This window comes from Rhinolophus ferrumequinum, chromosome 25 (genome assembly GCF_004115265.2).
Source record: "Rhinolophus ferrumequinum isolate MPI-CBG mRhiFer1 chromosome 25, mRhiFer1_v1.p, whole genome shotgun sequence".
NCBI lineage: Eukaryota > Metazoa > Chordata > Mammalia > Chiroptera > Rhinolophidae > Rhinolophus > Rhinolophus ferrumequinum.
The window spans coordinates 8,145,801-8,168,859 of record NC_046308.1 but is presented as its reverse complement, the minus strand read 5'-3'; the positions used below and the strand labels follow the sequence as shown (position 1 = coordinate 8,168,859).

Genomic DNA, 23,059 nt, shown 5'->3' with positions numbered 1-23,059 from the left:
GTTTGTCCTCAGTATGTCAAAAGAATTCTAGCTTCACTCCTAATTACACCTTCATGCAATTCCAGGTGGAAAACAAAAACAAAAACAAAAGCTCCAGGCTGGTAAGCTCATGCTTATTATCTGCATGGCTATTTTAGGACAGAAGTGACCCCAGGGAGAGCAAGGCTGTTGTTCTCTGCCATTCTTATGCAGTGCATGCTGTGTCTTTAGGTAAATCAGCTTGATGAAAATAGTGCTAGATGAGATTCAGGAGGCCTGAGGCCACTTCCTAAAGACAAGTCCCTCCCTCTCTGCCTCAGTTTCCTTACTTACAAAAGGGATTGGGAAGAGGGTTCCCTTCATTCCCTTCCAACTAGGACACTGCAGATGAAGGAGATAAACATAAATGGAAGAGTGTTCTGCATTTGGATCCCTTTTGCCCAAGCTTAGGGTGGGGGTGGGGGTGGGGGTGGGCTTGCCCATGTTAGTGGTAGCAAGGAAAGGAAAGGAGGGGTGCGGGGAGATGGGGAGCTATGAGCCCCCATGAAATGGGCATGCACTAAGAACCCTACTCCTGTCTTTCTTTTATGTGGACTTCACAAGAACAATGCAAAGTGGCCTGGCTTTCTCTTTTCTTTCCTTGTAGCGTCTATTTGTCTTTATCACCCAAATGCTACTTGCTCATTGTGGAAATTTTAGAAATTTCAGATACACAAAAGGGAGAAAATGGAATCACCCAGAATCTCAAGCACCGTGGTAATGTGGTTAATGCATTTCCTTCCAGACTTTTTTTTTTTTTTTTTTCATTTAAAAACTAGAGATCGGACAACAGAACTTGCAGGTGCCCTTCGCATGCCCACAGCTTCACGTCTGGGGGAAGTGGGAGTGGGAGAAGCCCACTTTCATGTCAGGAGACACTTGAGTAACCCTGGGCGGGGGCATCAAGTCTCAGAGAGTGGCTCCAGAAGCCAGATTTCAGGAGGGACGTTCATCTTTGGGGTTATGGTCAGTACGGGGGGCTAACTCCACACACGCCCTTCCTCTGAGTGTTCACGAGTGAGGAGGGTTGGGAGCAGAGGTCACCTAGGAGTAGGATGGAAGGAGAACAGAGCAGGGCCCTGAGGTCCAGGAGACCATCTCGCTGGTGACTGTGTCACCTTTCTGAGCCTTGATTTGCTCCACTGTGAAATGGGCTCACAATGGCCTTTCATCCACATCGGAGAGATATAATTTACCTGTGGCTAAAGTACAGGAAATCTAGGTATCTAGGTCCTGGGTTCAATCCCCAGCTCCATCTTCCCCCAGACACACACACACACACACACACACACACACACACCAACTTCCTGGGAGGATGACAAGGGAAGAGAACAGGACCTTTGTCAAAACCAACTCAAATCCCCCCTACTGCTGTGAGCTCATTTCAACTCCCCAAGTGCCTACTGGGCCCAGGGGCTCTGGGAGGAGAAATCCCCCCCCCACCCTGTGGCAGTGGCCCTGCAGGTGTCCCAGTCATGGCATTGGGTGCTCTTAGTTACGGAGGCAGTTCCTACGGAAGGTGGGTGGAGACGGGGGAGTGTTGGGAAGGGACATTTGCCCCTGGATGCCCACAGCCATTTTCTCAACGTGTAATCAGAGGACTGTGCTTGTTAAACGTACATCCCCCCGGGCCCCATGCCCACAGCTGGAATTGCTCTGTGGTGTGGCGCCCAAGACGGTTCACGTTCGTCAAGCTCCCCAGTTGCTTCCAATGCCCTCAAACTTGCAGGGCCTCTGCCCAACAGTCTTGCCCAGAGTTTAGTCTGTCCTCACAACGCCCCTTCAAGATAAGCGTTGTTAGATCAGGAGCGTTTTGCAGATGAGGAGACTGAAGAGGCCCAAGGGGGTGAAGTGAATTGCCTGGGGTCACACAGCTGGGGAGGAGGAGAGCCAGGTTTTAAATCAACAACTCCTGCTTCCAGAGCCCACGTTGTCCCTGGACCCAGGACAGCGCCTGGCGCAGGTCAGCCCTCATTCCATATCTAGTAGCTACATGGATGGATGGATGGATGGATGGATGGATGGATGGCTGGATGGATGGATGGAATCGATGCACTCCAGCTGCCATAAAAAGATTGTTTAAGAAAGGATCTAATGAATGCTAATTCTCGCAGCCTGCAACCTCATTGGATTTTGTTTAAAACTCCTTCCTGGGTTAAACAAAGCCAGCCAGAAGGGCAAAGAGCATAATGAAAATTGCCAAGGTCAAAAGACATAAGGACTTCTGCTTTTTCACGCTTGCCCTTGTTTCTTTCTCTCTCCCTCTCCGTCATCCCTTTCTTTCTCCATTAATGTATCTGTTCATCTCCTTTTATCTCTTCATCGCCTGTATTTATTATCATTTAAAAATAAAAGATTTCCAAAAGGAAAAAAAAAACACTCTGAGGTGTGCCAATAAGGAGGCTAGCCAACCCCTGGCTGTGCCCTCCCGCGCTGGGGAAAAGGGGACGTAGCCTTCCCCTTGCTGACCCTGGGCTGTGATTCTGGCCAACACTGGACTTTAAAGCATGTGGGTTTAAACACCATCATGCATGCTGTCCCCTGTCCCCATCCCTGTCCTCCGCCCTGAAATAAACACCCCACAGAGCATGAGAGCTGACCCACTGTGCGTAGGACTAATATTTAAAATGCAGAATGGCTATGGAAGGCTCCTGCTCCCAAGCCTTGTCGTGCAGTAAAAAGATATAAACAGAATAAATTACCTCTCCAGCTCGGATTATGAGAATACCCATCTCCTGACCAGAATTTTAAGTCCTGCCTCCCTCGTAGCGCCGCACACGGCTGATTTATGGAAACCTGAGCACTTCTCTGCATATTTCTTCTGTTCAGCCAAGTGACCGAGTTTACCCTTCCTATGCCATTAGCGTTATTAACACCTGGGCAACCGATCATTGCAAATGGGCCATTTCTGTGATGAACGAGAACCTCTCCTGTGGCTTCTCCTGGGCCGCGCCACCTCCAGCCTCCTGTTTCCACATTTTGTGCTGGGGTTCAGGACCACCCCCGTATCCCCCAGTACCTGCCGCTGGGCTCTGGGGTCTTTGGGAGGAAATCTCTCACCCCAGCAGGTGCTTGTGGCTTTCTGGTCAGCCCGCAGAAAATGACAACTTTGCTCTTTTGTTTTATTCTTTATTCTTTGCTCTTCTGTTCCAGATGGAAGGCAATACCTCTACTGACTAGGGAAAGAAACTGAGGCTGATGGAGGGCAAGAGACTGGCCGAAGGTCCCACAGAGGGTTTACAGCGGAGTTGAGAATCAGAATTCAGATCTTCTAGCCCCTCGATACTCAAAGTGTGGTCCTTGGACCACCCGCACCAGTATCGCTGGGGAGCTGGGTAGAAATGCAGACTCTGAGGACCTACCCCAGAACTGTAGAACCAGAACCCACACAGTCCGCCGGAGGCTGGGTGCACAATCAGTCCTTGACGCATTGGCTTAGAAACATATCCAGATTCTCAACCATCCCTTTTTCACAAGGCGAAAACTTTATGGTGTAAATTCTCTTTGCTCAGCAGCAGCAGGGACCCCAAGCCCATGGTCAAACCAAATGAAGATGGAGCAGCTGGCCACACGAGTGACCCTCGCCCAGGCACCTGCGGCGCTCTGTTCACGTCTTCCTCCATGATAACATGTCAGCCCCCCTGGTGTCCTTGGCCCCATTCCCAGGCTGTGAGCAACTTGGGATCAAGGACTGTGTGACATTAGGCATGAAACCTTTTTGAGCCTCAGCTTTGCCATCTATAAAAAGGGCACAATGAGCTCTAACAGCAAGAGTCCTTGTAAGGGTTAAATGAGGCCACAGATGTCACAGTCTGAGCCTGGCATGGAGCCGGCTACTGAGTAAGCAACACCGAAGGAAATAATAATAATATAGTAATAATAACAGTGGCCAGTTATTGGGTGCTGTAATTACTATCATTGTCCTATTTTCTTCTTTAAATCGTTTTTAAAAACAAGGACTGGCTTCACAGCCTATTTGGACATAAATGCCGTGTATTACTTTCCACAACATACATTAAAATATCCATGTTGTCTAACATGGAAAACGGCATGGCCTGCGAAGGTAAGAATGGGTCTGGCGTAGAGTAGGAGGTGAAGGCCTGATGAAGAATAATTTGCCGGTCTGTTTAAAAAGAAATGCTCCATCGGTGGATAAACAAAGTGTGGTACATCCATGAAACGGAATACTATTCGGCCACAAAAAGGAATGAAGGGCTGATACACGCTAAGATCACACTAGACAGACCTCAAAAATGTGATGCTAAGTGAAAAAAAGCCATTCACAATTCCATGTATATGAAATGTCCAGAATAGGTAAATCCATAGAGACAGAAAGCAGATTGGTGGTTGCCAGGGGCTGGGAGGAGAGGGAATAGACAGCAACTGCTTACTGGGTATGGGGTCTCCTTTTGGGGTACAAGAATGTTCTGGAACCAGATGGAGGAGGTAATTGCATAACGTTGTGAAAGTACTAAATGCCTCTGAATTGTTCACTTAAAAATGATTAATTTTGTTGTTTCACTTCATTAAAACTATGAAAAAAAAGAAATGCAATTTTATTATGTTCGGGGATCGACAGGACGCCCAAACCTAGCTGCAAAATAGATCCCCAGTGCCTAACAGGGGGAGTCCTGGGAGCGACTGTGGGTGCCCTGCCTCCAACTCCCCCCACAAATGTTGCTGGAGGAAGAGTTTGCCTCGAACTCTTCCCTGAAAGAAGAGTTCGCGGGGTCCCTGAAATTAGTCAGTATCCCTGTGTGGTGCCACCAGCCATTAGTTAACCAAGACGGGGTTTCCCACAGTGCGGGACAGGGGCTCCTGGAGGTGCCGGGCTCTTCGCAGGTGCCCCTTACTTCATGAGGAAGCCACTCTCCTTTTAGTTCTCTTTTAGCTCTTGTGTTAGACGCTCTTGTGATTGTGTTAGAAGAGTCTCTGTTTGGTACTAGCGTGTCTTAAACGCCCCTCTAAGACTTGCAAATCAAACATACCACGGGCAAGCTTGGAAACTTGGCACAACAGAAGCTAACGACGATGAAACGAGGTCATTTTGTTCTTCCTCGTACTTCATTTATTGCTAACTTAGTATCTAACTCTGGGAAGTGATACTGTTTCCCTATTTAGAGTGGTGATAACATTTTCTTCCTAAAAAGCAGTTAAGAAACGTATGAATTAGGTAATAGTAATGACGGTGCATGGATCTGGCACAACTCGAGGTGGCAATCCGAGTTTGCTACTTCAGGAATGTGCACACTCAGAGAGAGCTGGCCCCTACAGGCCCGCTCCAGGTCACCGGAGACATCTCTGTGGGGAACACACAGCCTCATGAGATTTTCAATCTGGACCTGGCTTTGCTGTGGCTGTGCTGTGTGACTATGACTAGGTTACTCACCCCCTCTGGGCCTCACGTCCTCATCTGAAACATGGGAGTGGAAGGTGGACTGAAGACCCTGCCGCCAAGTTGTGAACCTCCTCTTCCTTCCTTCGTTCGTTCATTCATTCATTCACTCATTCATTCAGTTATTTAGCAAGTATAGGTTGCAGGCCCAGTGCATGCTGGACACTCCTCTGGGCTCTGAGTTAGAGGTGTGAATAGACTAGATCAGATTCCAGCCCTCATGGGATTGATATTTTACTGAGGAGACAGAAACCAAGGGAGAAAATGATTAATAATTTCATATAATCCTAGGAAAAGAGGGTGTTGAGATCAAGAGGAACTGGATACTGGAAGAGGCACTCGGCCACACTGGGCTAGGGTGAAGCAAGTGGGGTACTCGCCATGGGTGTAAACTTTAAGGAGGGGAGCATATAAAAAACTCTGCAATCAAGAGAAACTCAGATAGCATAATATATTTTGAAAAATCAAAATTAATGCAAAAGTAATCCATTAATGACCAAAATGGCAACATTTGTTAAAATGACAAGATCTGGCAGGTCTGGGATTCAGGGGAAGGGAGACACTCAAGGGCCAAGGGAGACCCCATCTTCATTTAAAATGTCCCTAGTGTATCCATCATACATTTCTTTTGCATTAATGTTCATGTAAAAGTATTTTTCTTACAATATTGTTCATCTTGATTTCCAAGTTACGTGGCACCCCTTACATTTTGCTCCCAGGGTGTGTGCCTTACTCATCTCACCCTAGACCCGGCCCTGAGAGGCAGACTGTGGGCCAGGAGGGCCCCTCTGAGGAGGTGACAGTTAGCCAAGGCCTCAATGAGAAGTCGATGGCTTTGTGGACACCTGGTGGGAAGAGTGTGCCAGGCAAAGGGAACAGCACAGACGATGGCCCTGAGGCAGAATCAAGCTTGGTGAGTTCTAGGAAGAGAAAGAAGAGGCTGGTGTGGCTACAGTTCGGGGAGTCTGGGGGGAGAGAAGGAGGGGCTGAGTCTCCAAAGGCGGGAGATGATACAGGATCCTATAGGCCAAGGTGAGGAGTTGGCCTCTATCCTAAATGCTGGGTGGAGGGCATGGGAGAATTTAAGCAGGAGATGGGGGCAAGGATCTGCCTTAGGCTTGTTCAAGGCTATTCTGGAGGCTGAATGCCAAGTATAATAGATTGGGGTGCGAGTGGGGGCGGCAGGGAGACCAGTGGGAAGGCTGCTAGTCCCTCAAGCAAGAGACGTGCCTGGCTTATGTCCTCTGTGTTTGCTACTCCAGATCTCCTCCCTGAAAGCCTTCGAGGGGCTCTTTTATTCCTCCTTTTGCAGGAGAGGAAACTGAGGCACAGGGAGGTTAACCTACCTGCTCAGGGTCCCATCCAGAAAGAAGCAGAGGTCGGGTTTGAACCCAGGCCTTTAAATACCCGGCCAGCCCCATTGTCTGCCCACCTCGCCATCTCAGAAGAAAGGGATAGATTGTGTAACTTCCGGAGAGCCTTAGCTTCCCTCATCTGTAATATGGGATGAATTGCAGCATCCGCTTCCGGGAGTAGAGGAGTCAAGGAAATTAATTACGCCACACACAGGCTAAGCACTCAAAATAACTGCTACCTTGTGGGGACCGAGTCCCAGAGAGCAGTTTCCAGGCTCTCGGCCTCACGTGGAAAGGTGCTGGCTCGGTTATTAGATGGCCGTCAGCTGTAACCAGTGAGCCATTAGCCACTGATATAACTGCCGTGGCTGAGCTGGCAAGGGATTGGGTGGTTAGCAGAGAAGTGGATGGAGGATTGCGGCTAGCAAGTGGGGTGGGTGGTTGGCAGGGAAGCAGAGGGCGGGTTGCAGCTCGTGTTGATCCTACTTCCTGTGTCTCGCCAGCCCGCCAGCGAGACTGGGGTGCAGGAAGACCCCTTGTTGGAGTACTGGTGGGTGTTTGCTTTGTGTCTTGACCAGCCGCCACCGAGAATATGGTGGTATGAACCCCCTACCTATGGCTCCGTTGTTGTTCCTTTTTGGCCTCACCGTATCCTGCATTCTTGTGCGGGAAGCAGGAGCTGAGACCCTGCCTGACATACCTTAAAAGGAAGAAAAAAGGCTCTATCCCACCCGCTTCTCTCTCTGCTGGTTCTCCCCTAAAAGGAGGAACTTTGGTATTTGTTCTTCAAACATTTACTTTATTCTTTAGGGTTTTTTTTTTTTGCAAGGGGGAGGATTGGTGAAGGTAATCAGTTTTTGGACTTAAGATAAAAAATCGCAGCAAAGGGTCGACTTGACTCTTTATAATTAATGGGGCAGCTTGTAATAGGATTCTCCTGCCTGTGGCGCTCCCAGGAAACACCTTTTTACATAAGATATTGCCCACGCTGGAGTGGCAGCGAGGTGATTTATGGGGTTCCTTGCTCCAGAAAACCTCTCCTGGGGTTGCCCAGCCAGTGGAATTTATCAGGGAGTTTGGAAGCAAGGCGAGAAACCTGCCCGTGACATTTTTGGTGGAGTTTAAAAAGCACCAACACTGGGGAAAGGAGAGGCCGGTGGGACCGGGAGAGGGGGAGAGGGCCCGTCTAGGCTGGGTTTTCCACAGAAGGAAGGGCTTGGAGTAGAAGGGGAGCGGTTGCTGAACAGAGGGAGGTGAGGTCCCAGGTGGAGTCTGTCTTCAGCCTGATCCTCCCGGGGGCTCTGGACTGTGGATTGCACCACAGAGCTGCCCTGCCTTCAGGGTGCAAAGGGGTCTGCCTTGTTTCTAGATCCCTCAATCAGTCAGGTGTAGGCTGTGGACCACTGTGCGGAAAGTGCTCTCCCGTGCATCTCTGGACGTGGCAGCTCCCATTGGTTCTTGTCCAGAGAAGGGAGCAGCTGTGGGTCATCAGCCGTCCACACTCCCAGCAGGTGGGGGACACCACGCGTGTCTACTGCAGAGGCAAAGGTTTCCAGGAACAGGTGATAAAAATCAAGGCTGGGGTCAGGGCGGAGGGAGGCAGCCAGGGGGTGTGTGGTCTGATGCTCCACTCTCCCAGGGCTCTCTGCCTCGTGCTCAGCTGCCACTGCCAGGCCCCCCACGAGCTGGTGCCCCTGCCCCCCACCCCACACACTCTTTGCCTGTCTGTCCATCTTCTCCCACCTTCTCCCCTGCAGCCTCACTGGCCTCCTCCCACATTCCCACCTCAGGACCTTTGCACATGCTCTTCCTGCTGCTCTTCCCCCACATGCTGCACACGGCTTGTTCCTTCCTTTCCTTCAGACCTCAGCTCAAATCCTACCTTTTCAAAGATGCCTTCTTTGCCTGTCCTATCTCAGTGAACCAATAGATTGAGACTTAAGAAACCGGTCCACCAAATGCAACGTAAACACTTTGGATCCTGATTCCAACAAACCAACTCCAACAAGACATTGTGAGACCATTAGCGAAAAGTAGAATACAGTCTTGAACAATAGATTATATCAAAGAACCATTTGTTAACTGTTGGATGTGGTGACGGTGTTGTACTTACATTAAAAATGGTTTTCCTTATCTGCTAGGAATCCATAACAATATGACGCCTAGAACTGCTTTAACCCCCCCTCCAAGTACACAGGGGCACACAGAGCCACACACAGACGACTTGGGATACGCAGCGGGCCTGGGCCATCGTGTCCCCAAGATGAGGGTCAGACCCACCTATGTAGGTACCGGGGCACGTGTCCTGCCCCGTGCCGGGCTCCTGCCTGAGCTGGGAGCAGCAGCAGCATGACCCCCTCCCCACACCCCTGCTTTGCGTGAGGCCAGCACTGGGGTAAGAATACTTCCTTTGCCAGCCGAGGGCTGAATGCCAAGACTGTGTCATGCTGGCTTAAGGCCAGAATGAAGGACTAGATGGAGGGGAGGCCTCTGGAGGCAGGGGTGTTAGATTCAGACCCACAAGGGGACAGGAATCCTCAGCCACTAGAATCCACAGGGAACCAAAGGGGTGCCCGGCCCCAGGAGAGCGGCCCTAGCCGGGGTGGAGAGGCTGGGCATATCTCAGGCAGGTACACACACCTTGTATTCCAGTGTTCGGTGCTCTACACAGCCCTGGACCAACACAAAGAAGCTCCTGCTCCAGGACCCTCCTGGCAGGCTTCTCATTTCCCCCACTGAACAGTCCAAGAAGGTGGACAGAGGGTAAGAGTCAGTGCCCCCGTACCCATCCTGCTACAGGAGGTCATAGCATCCATGACTTCAGCTTCAACCGTCCATGTCCTTGCTCTCTCCCTGTGCACCCTCCCTCCCCTTGGCGTTCCTTGGGTGTCAACCAGGAAGCGCTAAACTCAGATAATGGATGTGTGTTATCTGCATGGAGTCAACAGGCCCCTCGGCTTCTTATCTCCAGCTTGCTGCGACCAGGAGAGGAGCAAACAGCAGCTGACAAGTCTCCCAGGGGTGCAGCCAAGGGCGGAGGCCTGCTTGGGAGACAGAGCACCTGCACAGAGGTCAGCTCTGCCATTCACCTGAGGAGCATGGGGTGGGAGAGATCACTGCTGGCTGAAGCAATCCCGGGAGGCTTCAAGGAGGAAGCTGCCCTTACATTGGACTTTGAAGGATGTGTAGGATTTAGAAGCATAGGGCAGGGGTCACAGCAGGGGACACAGCTTCAGCAAAGGAAAGGAGGTGTGAGAGCAGCAGGGATTAGCCTCAGACATGTACATATCAGGGTCCCAGTCCAGTTGTGTGACTTGGAGTAAGAAGCTCAACTGCTCTGTGCCTCAGTTTCCTCATTTGCAAAAATGAAGGTAATAGCAGGATCTACCATGTGGGTCATTGTGGGACCAAATGAAACAATCGCTGAGGCTTGACGTACACAGTAGGTGCTCCATACCTAAACAGAGGCGAGTTCCTTCCCACCCATTGTTGTCGGGAGAGGGATGCTCAGAGGATAGTAAGAACGACGGTAACACTTATTGAAAGACCACATATGCCGGGCCCATAGTAATAATCCACAAAGAACCCATTTTATAGATTAGAAGACTGAGACACTGAAAGGGAGCATCATTTGCTCAAGGCCACCGGGCTAGCAAGTCGGAATAGACTTTAGGCTCAGGTTTGGCTGAGTCCACCTCTGGGGCTCTCCGTGTCCCCTCTGTTCTGGGAAAGTCATACAATATGTCTCCAAGGAAACAGGGCTGGGTCCTGGTGGCTTCTGGAGGGGCGACCCTGGCGCAATGTCTGGGGTCAAAGAGAGAATGAGACTAAGGCAGCAGCAGGAGAAGCAGAGGGAGGTAAATGCCACTTTCAAATTTTCCTTTTGAGAAAAGGAAGAGATGCCTGGCAGAAGGCACAGCTTGGGCAGAGGAAAGGAGGTGGGAAGTGGCAAGTGGGCTTCCTCCCGCACAGAGGTGCAGCCTGAGGCCTAGAAAGGGAAGGGAGCTTGCCCAACATCACACAGCCTTCATGAGGCCAGGGGGCCTCCGTAGGACCAGGAGCTGGGTGCTGCCATGGGCTGTGGGGCCGGGTGGACCTCACATTCTCTGAGCTTTGTTTCCTGCAGGGCTAAGAGGGGTTGGGTAGGGCTCCCCATGCCAAGACCTTGTGGGCTCCAGCCATCTCTGGGACCTCAGCACCCCCCAGCTGCTGTGAGGGCCCCAGGAGGATTAGAGTCAAGGATCACCAGAGGGGTAGGGCTGGCTTCCCTGCCAGGGCCAGGCTGCCCCGTTGGAGGCGCTTTGCTGCCCCCTGGTGCCTGCAAATGATTCTAATTTCCCCTCCTGTTTCCAATGATTCCTAGGAGAGATTTCCCAGGAGCAGCGGGTGCCCAGTTCTAGGACCAGTACCCATCTTCCTTGTGACCCACAGGTGTATCCAGACCAACCTGAGGTCCTAGCTCCTTCCCCAAAGTCCCGCCACCACTGATCACCCACACAAAGAAGGACGAGGTCCGAGACATATAGAATCATTGAAAATCAAGGGTTTGAAACTGGCTGGGCCACATTCCAGCTGGGCAATGAGTGAGGTCTGTCACCTTCCAATGCCTCATTTCCCCATCTGTAGGACAGGGACGATAATAATGATTTCTATGTCATAGTGCCGTTGTGAACGTTAAAGAAGACAATAAGTAGAAAGTTCTTAGAAGAGTTTCTGGCATATAACAAGCACTTGATAAAGACAGGCAACGTTGTCCTCACCTGTCCAGGCCTGAGAAGTGACAGAACATTCCCCTCTTTCCTGAGCAGGTCCCCCATGTAAGGCAAACCCTGTTAGGAGCTCAGCATGGGCAGATTTTCTTAGGGACCTAAGAAAGTCTTGGATCCTTGGCTTTGTTGCTCAAACTGTGTGACATGGAAAGAGTTGCGTCATTACAGAGCCGGGTTTGAGGTTGCTATGTGCCTTCTGTGAGCTCATGGAGGTGGAAAGACTGGACCCACTGGAGTCACAAACTCAACTCAGAAAGGGTTTATTGGCCAGGGCTGCAGGGGAGCCAAAGGGAGCAGTTCAGGGGGGCTTCCTGTAGGAGGCGGCCCGCACAGAAGCACAGGGCAGCTTCCCCTGCCACTTATGAGCACAGAGGCCCCTCAGCCAGCGACAGGGGTGTCTGTGAGCCTCTTGGGGATCTCCAGGGCACGGACAGCCTTCCCAGACCAGGAGACCTCAGCTCTGGCCCAGCTGGGCTTTCAGAGCCTGCAGCTCTTGGCTATCAATGCTGTTGCCTCCACACACGATGACCACGATGGAGGCCAGGGAGGGGCGCAGACGGCCCTCAGCCTGGAGCCTCCCCAGCAGGCCGGAGTAGACAGCAGCTAAGGCTGCCCCGCAGGCAGGCTCCACCAGCATACGCTCATCATCTGTCCAGAGCAGCGGGGCAGAGGAGAGGAGAGAAAGGGGGAACCGGTCAGGCTCTGGGCCCTGCAAATCCATGAAGCCAGCCAGACATCCATCTCGTAGTCCATCATTTGTCCGACTCCCTCTGCATCCATCAATGTGACCATGTATCTCTCCACCCATCTGCCTTTCATCTATGCATCCATTTATTCCCTATCCATCATTAGACTGTCTGTCTGTCTATCTAGTAGTGTATCCATCAATCAAGGATTCCTTCCATCCATCCATCCCCATCCATCATTTGACTGTCCATCCATCAGTGTAGCTATCAATCAACATATCCATCCATCCATCCATCCACCCATCCATCCATCAATTTGTCCATCCTCTATCCATCATTTGACTGTCTGTCTGTCCATCTATCAATGTGTCCGTTAATCAGTGTATCCATCCATCCATCCATCCATCCATCTCTATGTCATTCATCACTCCGTTGCCCCATCAGTCCATCCGCCCATCCATCTGTCCATCCATCTATCCATTATCCACTTTTTCACTCCCTCACTCATACCTTCATCCATTCATTCAATGCATCTTTAGTGAGCACCCACTCCCTGCCAGGTCCTGTTCTAGGAAGGGCCTGGGAACACAACAGTGACCAAGACGCACCAGCCCCTGCCCTCACGGAGTTCACAATCTAGTGATGTAGACAGATGAGAATCAGTCAGGCATGAGATTGGTGGGATTGGTGCATAGGAAGTTTCTAACCCAGGTGGGTTGGGGGTAGGAGATTGGAAAAAGCTTCCTGGAGGAGGTGTCATAATGGCTGCATAGCCCTTGCTCACGCGAAACCTATAGGAAGCAGGCCAGGGATGGGCAGCCAAGGGAAGAAGAGCATGTACAAACTCTGGAGACTAGAGACAGCATGACACACCCCTTCTTTATGCCGACCCAGTCCGTCTACTCAATGCACTTTCTGCATAGTCACTGTATACCCAGCCCTGAGCTCGGCACTGAGGATACAGACAAGAGAGGACGCGGTCTCTCTGAGGGATCTAGGTTCCCGAGCCCCGGCTGGGGCCGTGCTCACTCACCCAGGAAACGCTGCACAGCACTCACAGCCTCCACGTCGTCCACCACCTCAGAGAAGACCTCAAACTCCTGCGCACATTCCAGGGCCCGTGCAGCCACTGTCTTGGCACCCAGGCACTTGGCCACGCTGCAGGCGGGGACAGGTGGGGCAGGGAGTGCAGGGATCCAGGGAAGGGCTGGGACTCACGTCTCCCCCCCACAGCCCCAGGCCCCCCCTCCCGTCCTGCAAGGGCTGGGGTCAGCATTGCACGAGTCTGCAGCAACGCCTGGCACAAAGGAGGGACCCCAAACTGGTGTGTCCCACAAACGGCTGATGGAAGCTCATCTCTCCCTCTGACTCTGCAACTGTGACTGTGCTGTTCCTTGCACAGACCCCAGAAAACCAAACACAGAAAAGGATTCTTTTTCATTGTATTCGTTAATAACCATTTATCATGTCTATACTATAGCTAATATTTATGTAATATTTACAAGGTGCTGGATGCATCAATTTTCTGTTTTATCAATAATCCTCACAGTCACCCTTGGAGTTAGAAATTTATGACCTCCACACCTTGCTGTCCTAGGCCACTGAATCCTACGTCCCAGCGTCTGATGGGTATTTAATAAAATGTGGGCAGTAATGGTATTGGTGGGTGGTTGGACAACATCCCCACACACACACAAATCCATGTCCACCCAGAACTTCAGTACGTGACCTTATTTGGAAATAGGTCTCTGCAGATGGAATTAGTGAAGATGGTATCATACTGGATTAGGGTGGACCTTAAATCCAATGATGGGTGTCCTTACAGAAGAAGACAGAAACCCAGAGAAGGCCATATGAAGACAGGTTGGGGGATGTAGCTGCAAACCAAGGAATGGCGATGATTGCCAGATGCTGGAAAGGCAAGGAAGAATCCTCCCCTCGCACCGTCAGAGGGAGCCCGGCCTTGTCGGCACCTTGGGTTCAGATATCTAATTTCCAGAACTGTGAGAGAATACATTTCTGTTGTTTTAAACCCTCTTGTTTGTGGTCACTTCTATGGCAGCCACAGGAGACTCACACAACATCCGTGATCATGGATGGTGGTTGCGGTGACAATGAAGAACATAAGATGAGGTGGGATCTGGAGGCTGGACCACTCTCTGTTAGTTAGTTTTTTTTTAAGAACTTTTCCTCACTTGAATTAAAATCAGTTACCAAATGCAATGGGGAAAAAGTTCTCTAATGATGTTACAGAAAAAAATGAAACTATGTTCATGCTATATACTCTGAACTAGAAAAACAGAGGTTACAAAACTGTATGAAAGATCTAATCTCAACTTTTAAAAATATATCCTTGATTCGGATGGCTATTTCACAAGCATTTGTTGAGCACCTACTATGTGCCGGGCCCATTTCATTTGTACGTAATGATTCACAGATGGGGTGAGGCAGGGATTGGGGAAAATGCAACCCAATCTGAGCAATGTTCATTTTGGAATGGTGGAATTGAGGGTGACGTTTGGTTTTCTGTTGCTTACGGCTTGCCTACCTTTGCTACCTGCGACACATTTCAATTGGTTTTGTAATGACACAGAGCAGTGAAAGCTTATTATATTGACTGATGAGCTTTAACCTGATCCTTCAGCTACACTTTCAGCACTGCCTTCTAACTGAGATCCACAGGACTGTGGTTGGAGTCCCAGGGTGAAGGAGACCCTCTTGAGTGACCCCCACCTCTACTGGTTGGGACTGGGCCACCTTAAGGCTGCAACGTCCCCACCCTCCAGCCCCCAAAGTCCAGTCCACACCTACCTGGTGATGTTTGGCAGGGTGACCAGCCTGCCCGCTTTGATGGCCGCATTGAAACAGTGCGCCCCTTGGGTCTCCATGGCGACAATGGGCACGTGCTGCCAGCCCACCTCTGCCAGGCCTGCTGACACCCCAGCCAGGAGCCCCCCGCCCCCCACCGCCAGCACCAGGGCCCCTGGTGGGGTCCCCAGTGCTGCCTTCAGCTCCCGCACCAGGCTGATGTGGCCTTCCCTGGGGGGGTGGCGGGGGAGGGGGAGAGAAGAGCAGGGTGAGGGAGGCTGTCATCCCCAAGGCTCACATATACACAGACTCCCTTCACTGCCACCCCCTCCCACCCACAGCAAAGGGAGAGGAGACCCTGCAACCCTTACTCAACTTTCATTATTGAAGTTATTCATTCGCTTATTCTGCCCCCCGCCCCCCAGCCCTGCCCGGACAAACTCCCAGCACCAGCGTATCCCTTGGAAGAAGTTCAACTCAAGTTCTGGGCCTGGGACCCACTGTCTCTGCCACTTAGCGGCGTGCGATCTCAGGCAAGTTACTTTGCCCCCTTGGTGCCTCCATTTGCTCACCTGTAAAATGGGCATAAAACATCCATCTCTAGGGCTTTGGGGAATATTAAACGGACGAAATGTCTGCCAAAGTACACACTCAATAAAGGGGATTTATTATTAGCACTCCCATTTTACACGTGTGGAAACTGAGGCATGGGGCGGTGAGGCTTTGCACAGTCACACAACTGACAAGAGGCAGAAGCAGGGTCTGAACCCCAGTGTGCCTGGATTCTGTGCCCCTCCTACTCTCTGGACCTCAGTTCCCCCTTCTATCCAATGGGAAGACCCCGGCCCAATGAGGGTCTCTCAGCTCTGAGCTCCGTGGGAGGAGGGCACCAGTCTTACCATATCAGGGGGTGGTCGAACGGGGGGACGTTTACCCAGCCGTCCCTCTTGGCCAACTCCTGTGCCCTCAGGTTGGCCTCGTCCCAGACCTAAAGAGAAACGGAGGTCAGGACATCCAGGGGTCACAGTGCTGTGGGGGTTGTCTCAGGGTCTGCTGCTGGGCAACCCAAAGTAAGACAGCGTTTCAGGGGTACCCAGACCAGCCAATCTCAGCAGAAGCTAAATGGCCCATAACAGTCTCCTCTTCCACAGGGTAGCGGGTGACAAGGGGGCCAGAAACAGCCTCTGCCCATCCTGCAGCTCCCACTCTTTGCCCAGTCCTGTGCGAGGGGGGCAGGGGGACATGGAGAGAGAAGACAAAGAAATGGTCTCCGCCCCGGAATCCCCCATTTAGCTGAAGAAACGAGCCTCATTCTCTTGAGTTATTGAAACGAAAATGAGACTCCATGCTTGGTAGCCCTCGACTCCTCTCACCTGAATATCCAGACCGTCCTCACTGGCTCCTTGCCTCCTGTCCATTGGCCCAGAGCAGACGGAGTGAAAATCCAACCACGGCCCGCCCCTACTCCAACTCCCTTTACGGCTCTCCATGGCCTCAGATTAAAACCCATGTCAGCCTGGCCCATGAGCCACCCTGCCTGCTCAGGCACGGGCCTCCTTTTCCGCTGCACCTTTCACCACCATTCCTCCCCGCCCCCACCCAGGATGCTGGGCTGCAGCTGGCTGCACCAGGCTCACGCCTTTTCCCATGCACTTTTCTCTGCTCTCTCTCCTTTTACTCCCTGGGAAGGACTCAGTCATATTTCTCCTTCAAGACCCAACTCAGGCGACCCTTCTCCAGGTGCCTTTCCGGGATCCCCACCCCAAGTCCGAGGTACAGCTCAGTGGTGGTTTGCACCATCGTCGGATTCTTCACCCTCTCCCTTTGTTAAAGTCACACACCCATGTCCATTGCCACGTGACTTTGCTGCTCTTCCCACAGAGTGGGCGGAGCACATTTCCCCACCCCAGATTGATGTTGGCCTCAGCCATGTGACTTGCTATAGCCAATGGCATGAGACAGAAGTGACAGTATCGCAACTGGAGCGAAGCCTCAATAAGCATTGCATATTTCCTCTCAGTCCTTTCGCCAGTCACCTTGAGAAGAACATGCCCCACTGGTGAAGAAAAATGAGTGGCATGCGTGCAGACCTCAATCCTGTCTGCAGCCTGGAGCAGCACCATCAAACTCATTCACAAAAGCCATGAGCAAGAGAGATCAGGTTTCTCATAAGCCATTGACATTGGGGGGCTGTTTGTTACGCAGCCTTATCGAGCAGCAGTGGCTGATTAAAACAATACGCCTCCTCTCTTTCCTCAATGACCTGTGCTTCCCTCATCACAGCACTCATCACATTCTGTTATCATCATCGGGATACCTCTGTGTCTCTCCAATAATACTTCGAGCTTCACAAATGTAGAGACCATGTCTTATTATCTCTGTATCCCTAAGTGTCTCCCACACATAATGTAGGCACATGGTATGTGCTCAATGAATATCGGTTGGATGGAAGGAAGAAAGGAAAGAAGAAAGGAAGGGAGAGAAGGAGGGAGAAAGCATGATGAAGTGAAGTACAGAGGGAAGGATGCCTGGATGGATGGATGGATGGATGGATATGAGAAAAGAGGGTTAGAAAGGGTGATGGGTGGGAGAATGGATGAATAAATAAATACAGGAAGGGAGGGAGGGAGGAAACTATATATACAAAGTATATGGAAACCAGCTTTCTGGTACCATGGTATATCTTTTAATTTTAATTTTGATCGTTTTTAAAAATTTGTTTTCCAGGGATGCATTTTTTTTTTCTTCTTTCCAGGAGGGTAGAGGGGTTACATGTTTGGATCTCTGTTGTTTTGGTAACAAGGTGATTCAGCGATGCTTCTTTCATAGTGGGGTGGTCTCAGCATGGGAAATCATGCTGCCATCATTTTTTGTAATACTTTTTGTCTCATCAAATGGCAAACCATTTAAAGGGGATAATACCAAGCGTCAGCGAGGACACAGGGAGAGAGCCATGCCCCTGGTAATCCCCAGCGTCCTGTTTCTCCCAGGTTCCTGCAGGGGAAGTCTTGTCAGGGTTGGGACAGGTGAGTCGGGATTCCCAGCCCTCAGCTCAGCCATCCTGAGAGAAGACGACGTCCCAGGCATCGGTCATCCAAAGGGAAAGGACACAATCTCTTGGGAGGTGGCGATGAACAGAAAACAGCCCACTCCAGCAGGCTTCTCCTTCCTGGGGTCCTTACCTTTCCAGTCAGCTGAACCTCGGCGCCCTCCCCCTGCAGCCTCCTCACCACCTTCAGGGAAGTGCCCTCAGGAAGCACAATGGTGGCAGGGATGCCCAGCTTCCGAGCGCAGTAAGCAGCAGCGATGCCGGCGTTGCCCCCTGTGGAGGCAGCAGAAGGGGGTGCCGTGGCCAGTGGTGCGTTAGCCTCTTGACACACCTTTCCCCCGCCTCCTCCGTTTCCCTTTGAGAGGCATCCCTCACCCACATTCATATGCCCCACCATTCAGTCCTCTCCCTGGCCCCAGAGGTGGACACGTGAACTAAAATAAGCCAATCAGAGAACTCAATCACCTGACCGATGATTGGCTCAGGATGAGTACATGACCCAACCTGGGCCCAAAAGACCAATTTATGGATTAAGGAAGGCCATCGGGAAGGGGTGCTCCCTTTTCGCTAGGGCTGGTAGGATGATAGGCAGCAAGCCTGGACTTCAGATGGCCACCTTGCTACCATGAGGCCTGTATGAGAATAAAGCTAGTATAGAGGAAAGAAAAGCCAAGAGAAGGAGAGATACAGAGAACTCCTGGATCCAACTGTGCCTGAAAGCCATTATCCTGAGAATTTTCAGTTCTTGGAGTCTGTAGCTTAACCGTCTATGAATGGGGTTTCTGTCACTTCTACCACAAGTCCTGAATGATGGGACGAGGGGTGGGAGAGGACAAAAGAAATGGCCATCTGACCATGACCTTGAAGAGGAGGCTGGGCTCTGGATACCTACTGCTGCTCCAGCCAGCCTCACCTCCCCCGACACCCAGTCCGGAGGACCCTCATGAATCAGAAATGGGGTAGGTCACCTGAGGAGCACACCAGATGTCTGCATCCCTTCTTGGCCACCTGAGAAGAGAAGGAATGGGGCTGGGGGCTAACCCAGGCGGGGTCATGAGGGCCTGTGTGGGGTGGGCTTAGACCCTCCCCATCTCACCCCAACAGTCCTCAGCCCTCATCCTGTCTACAGCTCCCTACTCCCAACAGAACCAGTTCACTTCACCCCTCCTGCTCTTACCCCGCTCCAGCTCGTAGCCCTCGCCCCTCCCCTTCCTCCTGCCCACCCTCACCCCTCCCCTCCTGCCCACACACCCTCACCTCCTGGCAAAAATGCCCTATGCCTCTGATCTTGAAGGATCCAGCGGGCTGCACATTCTCACACTTGAGGAAGACAGTCGTGCCCGCCACCTGGGACAGTGCCCAGCTCTCCAGGAGAGGCGTGACAGTGTGGAAATGTTCACCCTTAGCACACTCTGCCAGAGGGGCCTCCATTCCGGCAACCACCTAGCGGACCTGCAGGAGGACGCGAACGTCATAGCCCAGGCAGCCGCAGCCAGGACGGGGAGGAGGCGGTGCAAAGCCCCTTAGCTTGGCTCCCTTAGCCCCAGCTGGCTGCCAACCTGGGAGACTCCTGGCAAGTATCTGCGCCTCTCTGGGCCTCAGTTTCCCCACCTGGAGAAGGAGGTATGGACTAGGGGCCCTTTCATTCTATAACTGTGGCTGCCCACAGTGCTGGGGATGGAAAACATGGCCTGTACGTGGTGTAAATTGGAATCACAAAGCCCTTATCACATTTGAAATATTAATAATAACTTCTTAATATCATCAACTATTTGTTAAGTGTTCAGATTTTCTCATTAAATGTGATAAATGGTCAGTTTTGCGGTTGGTGGTGGTTTGGGGTTTTTAACAGTTTGAATCAGGATGCATATCGGACCTGAGCATTTTCATTGGTTGAGAGGTCTTTCAGTTTTGTTTTGGTTTTGTTTTTGTTTTATCTGTAGGAGGAATTCTGAGGTGAACAAGAAGCAAACCAAGAGAAAAGTTTTCAGAAATGGAACAGCAGATAGAACCACCCTGATCTAGAAATGACCCTGGGTGAGAAGAGAGGGCAGGCGGCCAAGGTCGTGAGGAGGGCGTCCCAGCCCACAGCGAGGAGTTGGGACGTCATTCTAATTCTGCTTGCAATGGAGGATTTTAAGCCAAGGTGCAGGTGAATGAGTAGTGAATAAACCAGTGGCGCAGGGCGAGAAGAGAGGGGGAAATGAGAAAAACGAAAAATAAGAGGTTTGGTTTTTTTTCTTTTTTTTTTAAAGGCGTCAACGCAGCCTCTGTTTTTTGTTTGGGGCAGAAAAGCATTGGGCCGCCCCCTGCAGTTCCATTATTTGCCAGTAGGAGGAGCGCTACAACCACCCCCACCCACCACAAGCCGGAGCTTCTTGTCCGCCCTTACTCAGGCCTCGGGTCCCCCCCATGAGAAAATGTCAGGTCTCCTGCCCCTGGATTGGACACCCCGGCCCTTGTTGGACTGGCCCTTGGATTCCCCAGGCAGGGCAAAGCCTGAGCCACCTCCACCCAGTTCCATCCAGGGCACCTCTTGAGCTGGGCATGGCAGTGGGGGAGAGCGGCCCATGGGTCACCCCAACCCAGCATACCTTGACCTAGGCCTCACTTCAGTCGCATAGTCCAAGAATGGGGGCTTTGGGGCCAATCAGAGACCAAAGTTAGAGACCAGCTAACTGGGTTGTGCGACCCAGACAAGTATCTCAACCTCTCTATGCCTGTACCCCCTTCTGTAAAATGGGAATAATAACAGTCCCCAACTCACAGGTGATGGTGCAGATTAATAATAATAATAATAGCTATCCTTTGTTGAGTCCCTTTTATGTGCCAGACTTCGGCTGAGTTCTCTGGAGGCGTTACCTCACTGGGACTTTCTAACAATGCTCACTCTTACTCTCGCGTGTTTATAGGAACAGGTGCTGACCTACAAGGTACAGGTCCTGACCTAAGAACTGACGATCCAAAGACAGACATCTACTCTTAGATGAACTGACTTATAGTCTGACGGGAAGATCCGCATTCAGCAAATAACTGTGTAGACAAACAAACTAATCAGAAATGGTGAAAACTGCTAAGCGGGAAACATGCATAGAGGGAGCCTTGAAGAGAAGGACAAGGAGACTTACTTTGGGTAGGGAGGTCAGGAAAGGCCTCTGGGAGGAAGTAACCATTAAAACTGAGACCGGAAAAGTGAAAATGAACTAACCACACAACACACTGGGCGAAGAGCGTGTGCATCGCGGGATGGTGGAGAGGATGAAGTGAGGCCGTACGGTAAAATCATCGAGTCTGTGCCTGACCTATTATAACAACTATTATTGGCCGTGTGGGACTTACTGTGAGCCAGGCAACGTGCCAAGCACCTTGTATATTAGCTCATAATCCTTCCATCTACTCTGAGATGGGTTCAATTATTAATTCCACGTTATAGACAATGAAACAGGCCCAGAGAGGTTACGTAACTTGTACAAGGTCACATACCGTGTTTCCCCGAAAATAAGACTGGGTCTTACATTAACGTTTGCTCCAGAAGACGCATGAGGGCTTCCGTTCAGGGGATGTCATCCTGAAAAATCATGCTAGGGCTTATTTTCCGGTTAGGCCTTATTTTCAGGGAAACACGGTAGTTAGAAATGGCGCAGCCAGGATTCAAACTCAGGAAGTGCCTTTTGGCATGTGTGCTCATAACCACCGCGCTATAGTTCTCTGTTATATTAGCGTAAGCATCTTCACTATTAGTGTTGTTATTATTATTAAATTATTAAAGGTGTGAGTATTTAATACTGAATTGCCGGTTGTCCTGAGGAGCCAAATGCTCCTGGCTCAGTCCCCAGCCCTCTTGGTTATACCAACTGCCCAGGAGAGGACAGCAGGCGTCAGTCAACTGAACAAGCCCCAAGTGGCCCACAGCCTGATCCAGCCAAGACCAGTAAGGGCACAGACCTCCCACATTGAAGTGTGGGGCCAACCTGAGACCTTGGCCTAGGGATACGTAGCTCTCACCATGACTAGCAGTTGCTAGGCCTGGACCCTGTCTGCTGGGGAGAATACAGTGGGAAGACCGGGGCTTGGGTTCAGGTCCCAGCAAGATGACCGTGGCCAAGTCACTTTTTCTCACTGGGTCTCACCTGCTGCATCCACGAATTGGGTAAAGACCAACTACCTTTTCCACCTCCCTTATCCCTCAGGCTTTTCCCCAGAGGTCACCTGGATGACACTCCACAGCCAAATTCCTGGGTGCCAGGGCTGGGAAACCTTGGCTGGCCCTTGGGTGGCAGAAGGCCTAGCCCTGCCCCTCTGGCAAGCAGGACCTGCTCCTCTTTTTCTGCAAAGCAGGCTGGACCCCAGGATACCCTGAGCAGAATCGATATTCCTGGGAGGGCTTAGGCCACTCTCACCCTTTCTCACTTTCCATCTACTCAGCTGGGACTTTGCCCCAGAACCTTCCAGACTACCCTACACGCATGTTCACACATGCACACAGAGCCCCAGGGGCCTCATTTGAGCCCCAAAACCCCTTACCTTCCTGCCCACAGTCCCTGGACCAGCTTGGCTGCAGCCTGATGCCCACTAGCCTAACTGGGCACCAACTCTGCCAGCTTCCGGCGGCCTCCTGTGGCCTTGGCCCCTCCTCCCATGTTAAAGGGACAGCTCCCAGCTGAAGGGGGAAAGGGAATGAGTTTAACCTTCACTGCCTCCCTATGTGCTATCCATGACACATTGCATTACCTGGTCCCATTTGACAGATGAAGAAACTGAGGCTCAGAGAGGCCACCCAGTCAGTGAGAAACATTTGTACTTCTCACCCTGGACCACCTCTTTCATACCACAGACATCTCCAAATCCAGTGCTTGCCCCAAGAAAATAAAGACAAAAAAACAATTGTTATCTGTCACCTGAGAAAGGCATATTTTTCTGAAGAGTCTCCTCATCTCTGATATTTCACACACAACACAGGAACCCAAACAATTATTTAT

At 51.2% G+C, this 23,059-nt stretch overlaps 1 protein-coding gene across 4 annotated transcripts; it reads right to left on the bottom strand.

The window, feature by feature from the left end:
* Window positions 1-11,781: 11,781 nt before the first annotated feature.
* SDSL (serine dehydratase like) lies at window positions 11,782-23,042 on the bottom strand. 4 transcript variants are annotated; one of them, XM_033097161.1, is made up of 8 exons: window positions 22,979-23,042; window positions 19,338-19,532; window positions 19,049-19,088; window positions 18,214-18,353; window positions 15,931-16,019; window positions 15,035-15,262; window positions 13,257-13,381; window positions 11,782-12,185 (listed from the first exon to the last, which is right to left on the bottom strand). In XM_033097161.1, exons 2-8 carry the CDS (start codon window positions 19,509-19,511, stop codon window positions 11,992-11,994), a joined length of 990 nt encoding a protein of 329 aa, XP_032953052.1. In that variant the 5' UTR covers window positions 19,512-19,532; window positions 22,979-23,042; the 3' UTR covers window positions 11,782-11,991. The 4 variants fall into 4 exon arrangements, with proteins under 4 accessions (XP_032953052.1, XP_032953050.1, XP_032953053.1 ...); XM_033097159.1 differs by lacking the exon at window positions 22,979-23,042 and adding an exon at window positions 22,605-22,697; XM_033097162.1 differs by lacking the exon at window positions 22,979-23,042 and adding an exon at window positions 21,209-21,295.
* Between the last annotated feature and the right edge of the window lie 17 nt (window positions 23,043-23,059).

Bases quoted from the DNA above. Each gene is read 5' to 3' on its own strand.
- SDSL (XM_033097161.1), bottom strand. From the start codon at position 19,511: ATGGAGGCCCCTCTGGCAGAGTGTGCTAAGGGTGAACATTTCCACACT. The intron at 19,089-19,337 runs GTGAGGGTGTGT...TTCTCTTCTCAG, and splicing joins TAGGGCATTTTTGCCAGGAG to GTGGCCAAGAAGGGATGCAG. The intron at 16,020-18,213 runs GTAAGGACCCCA...GTTTCTCTTTAG, and splicing joins AGGTTCAGCTGACTGGAAAG to GTCTGGGACGAGGCCAACCT.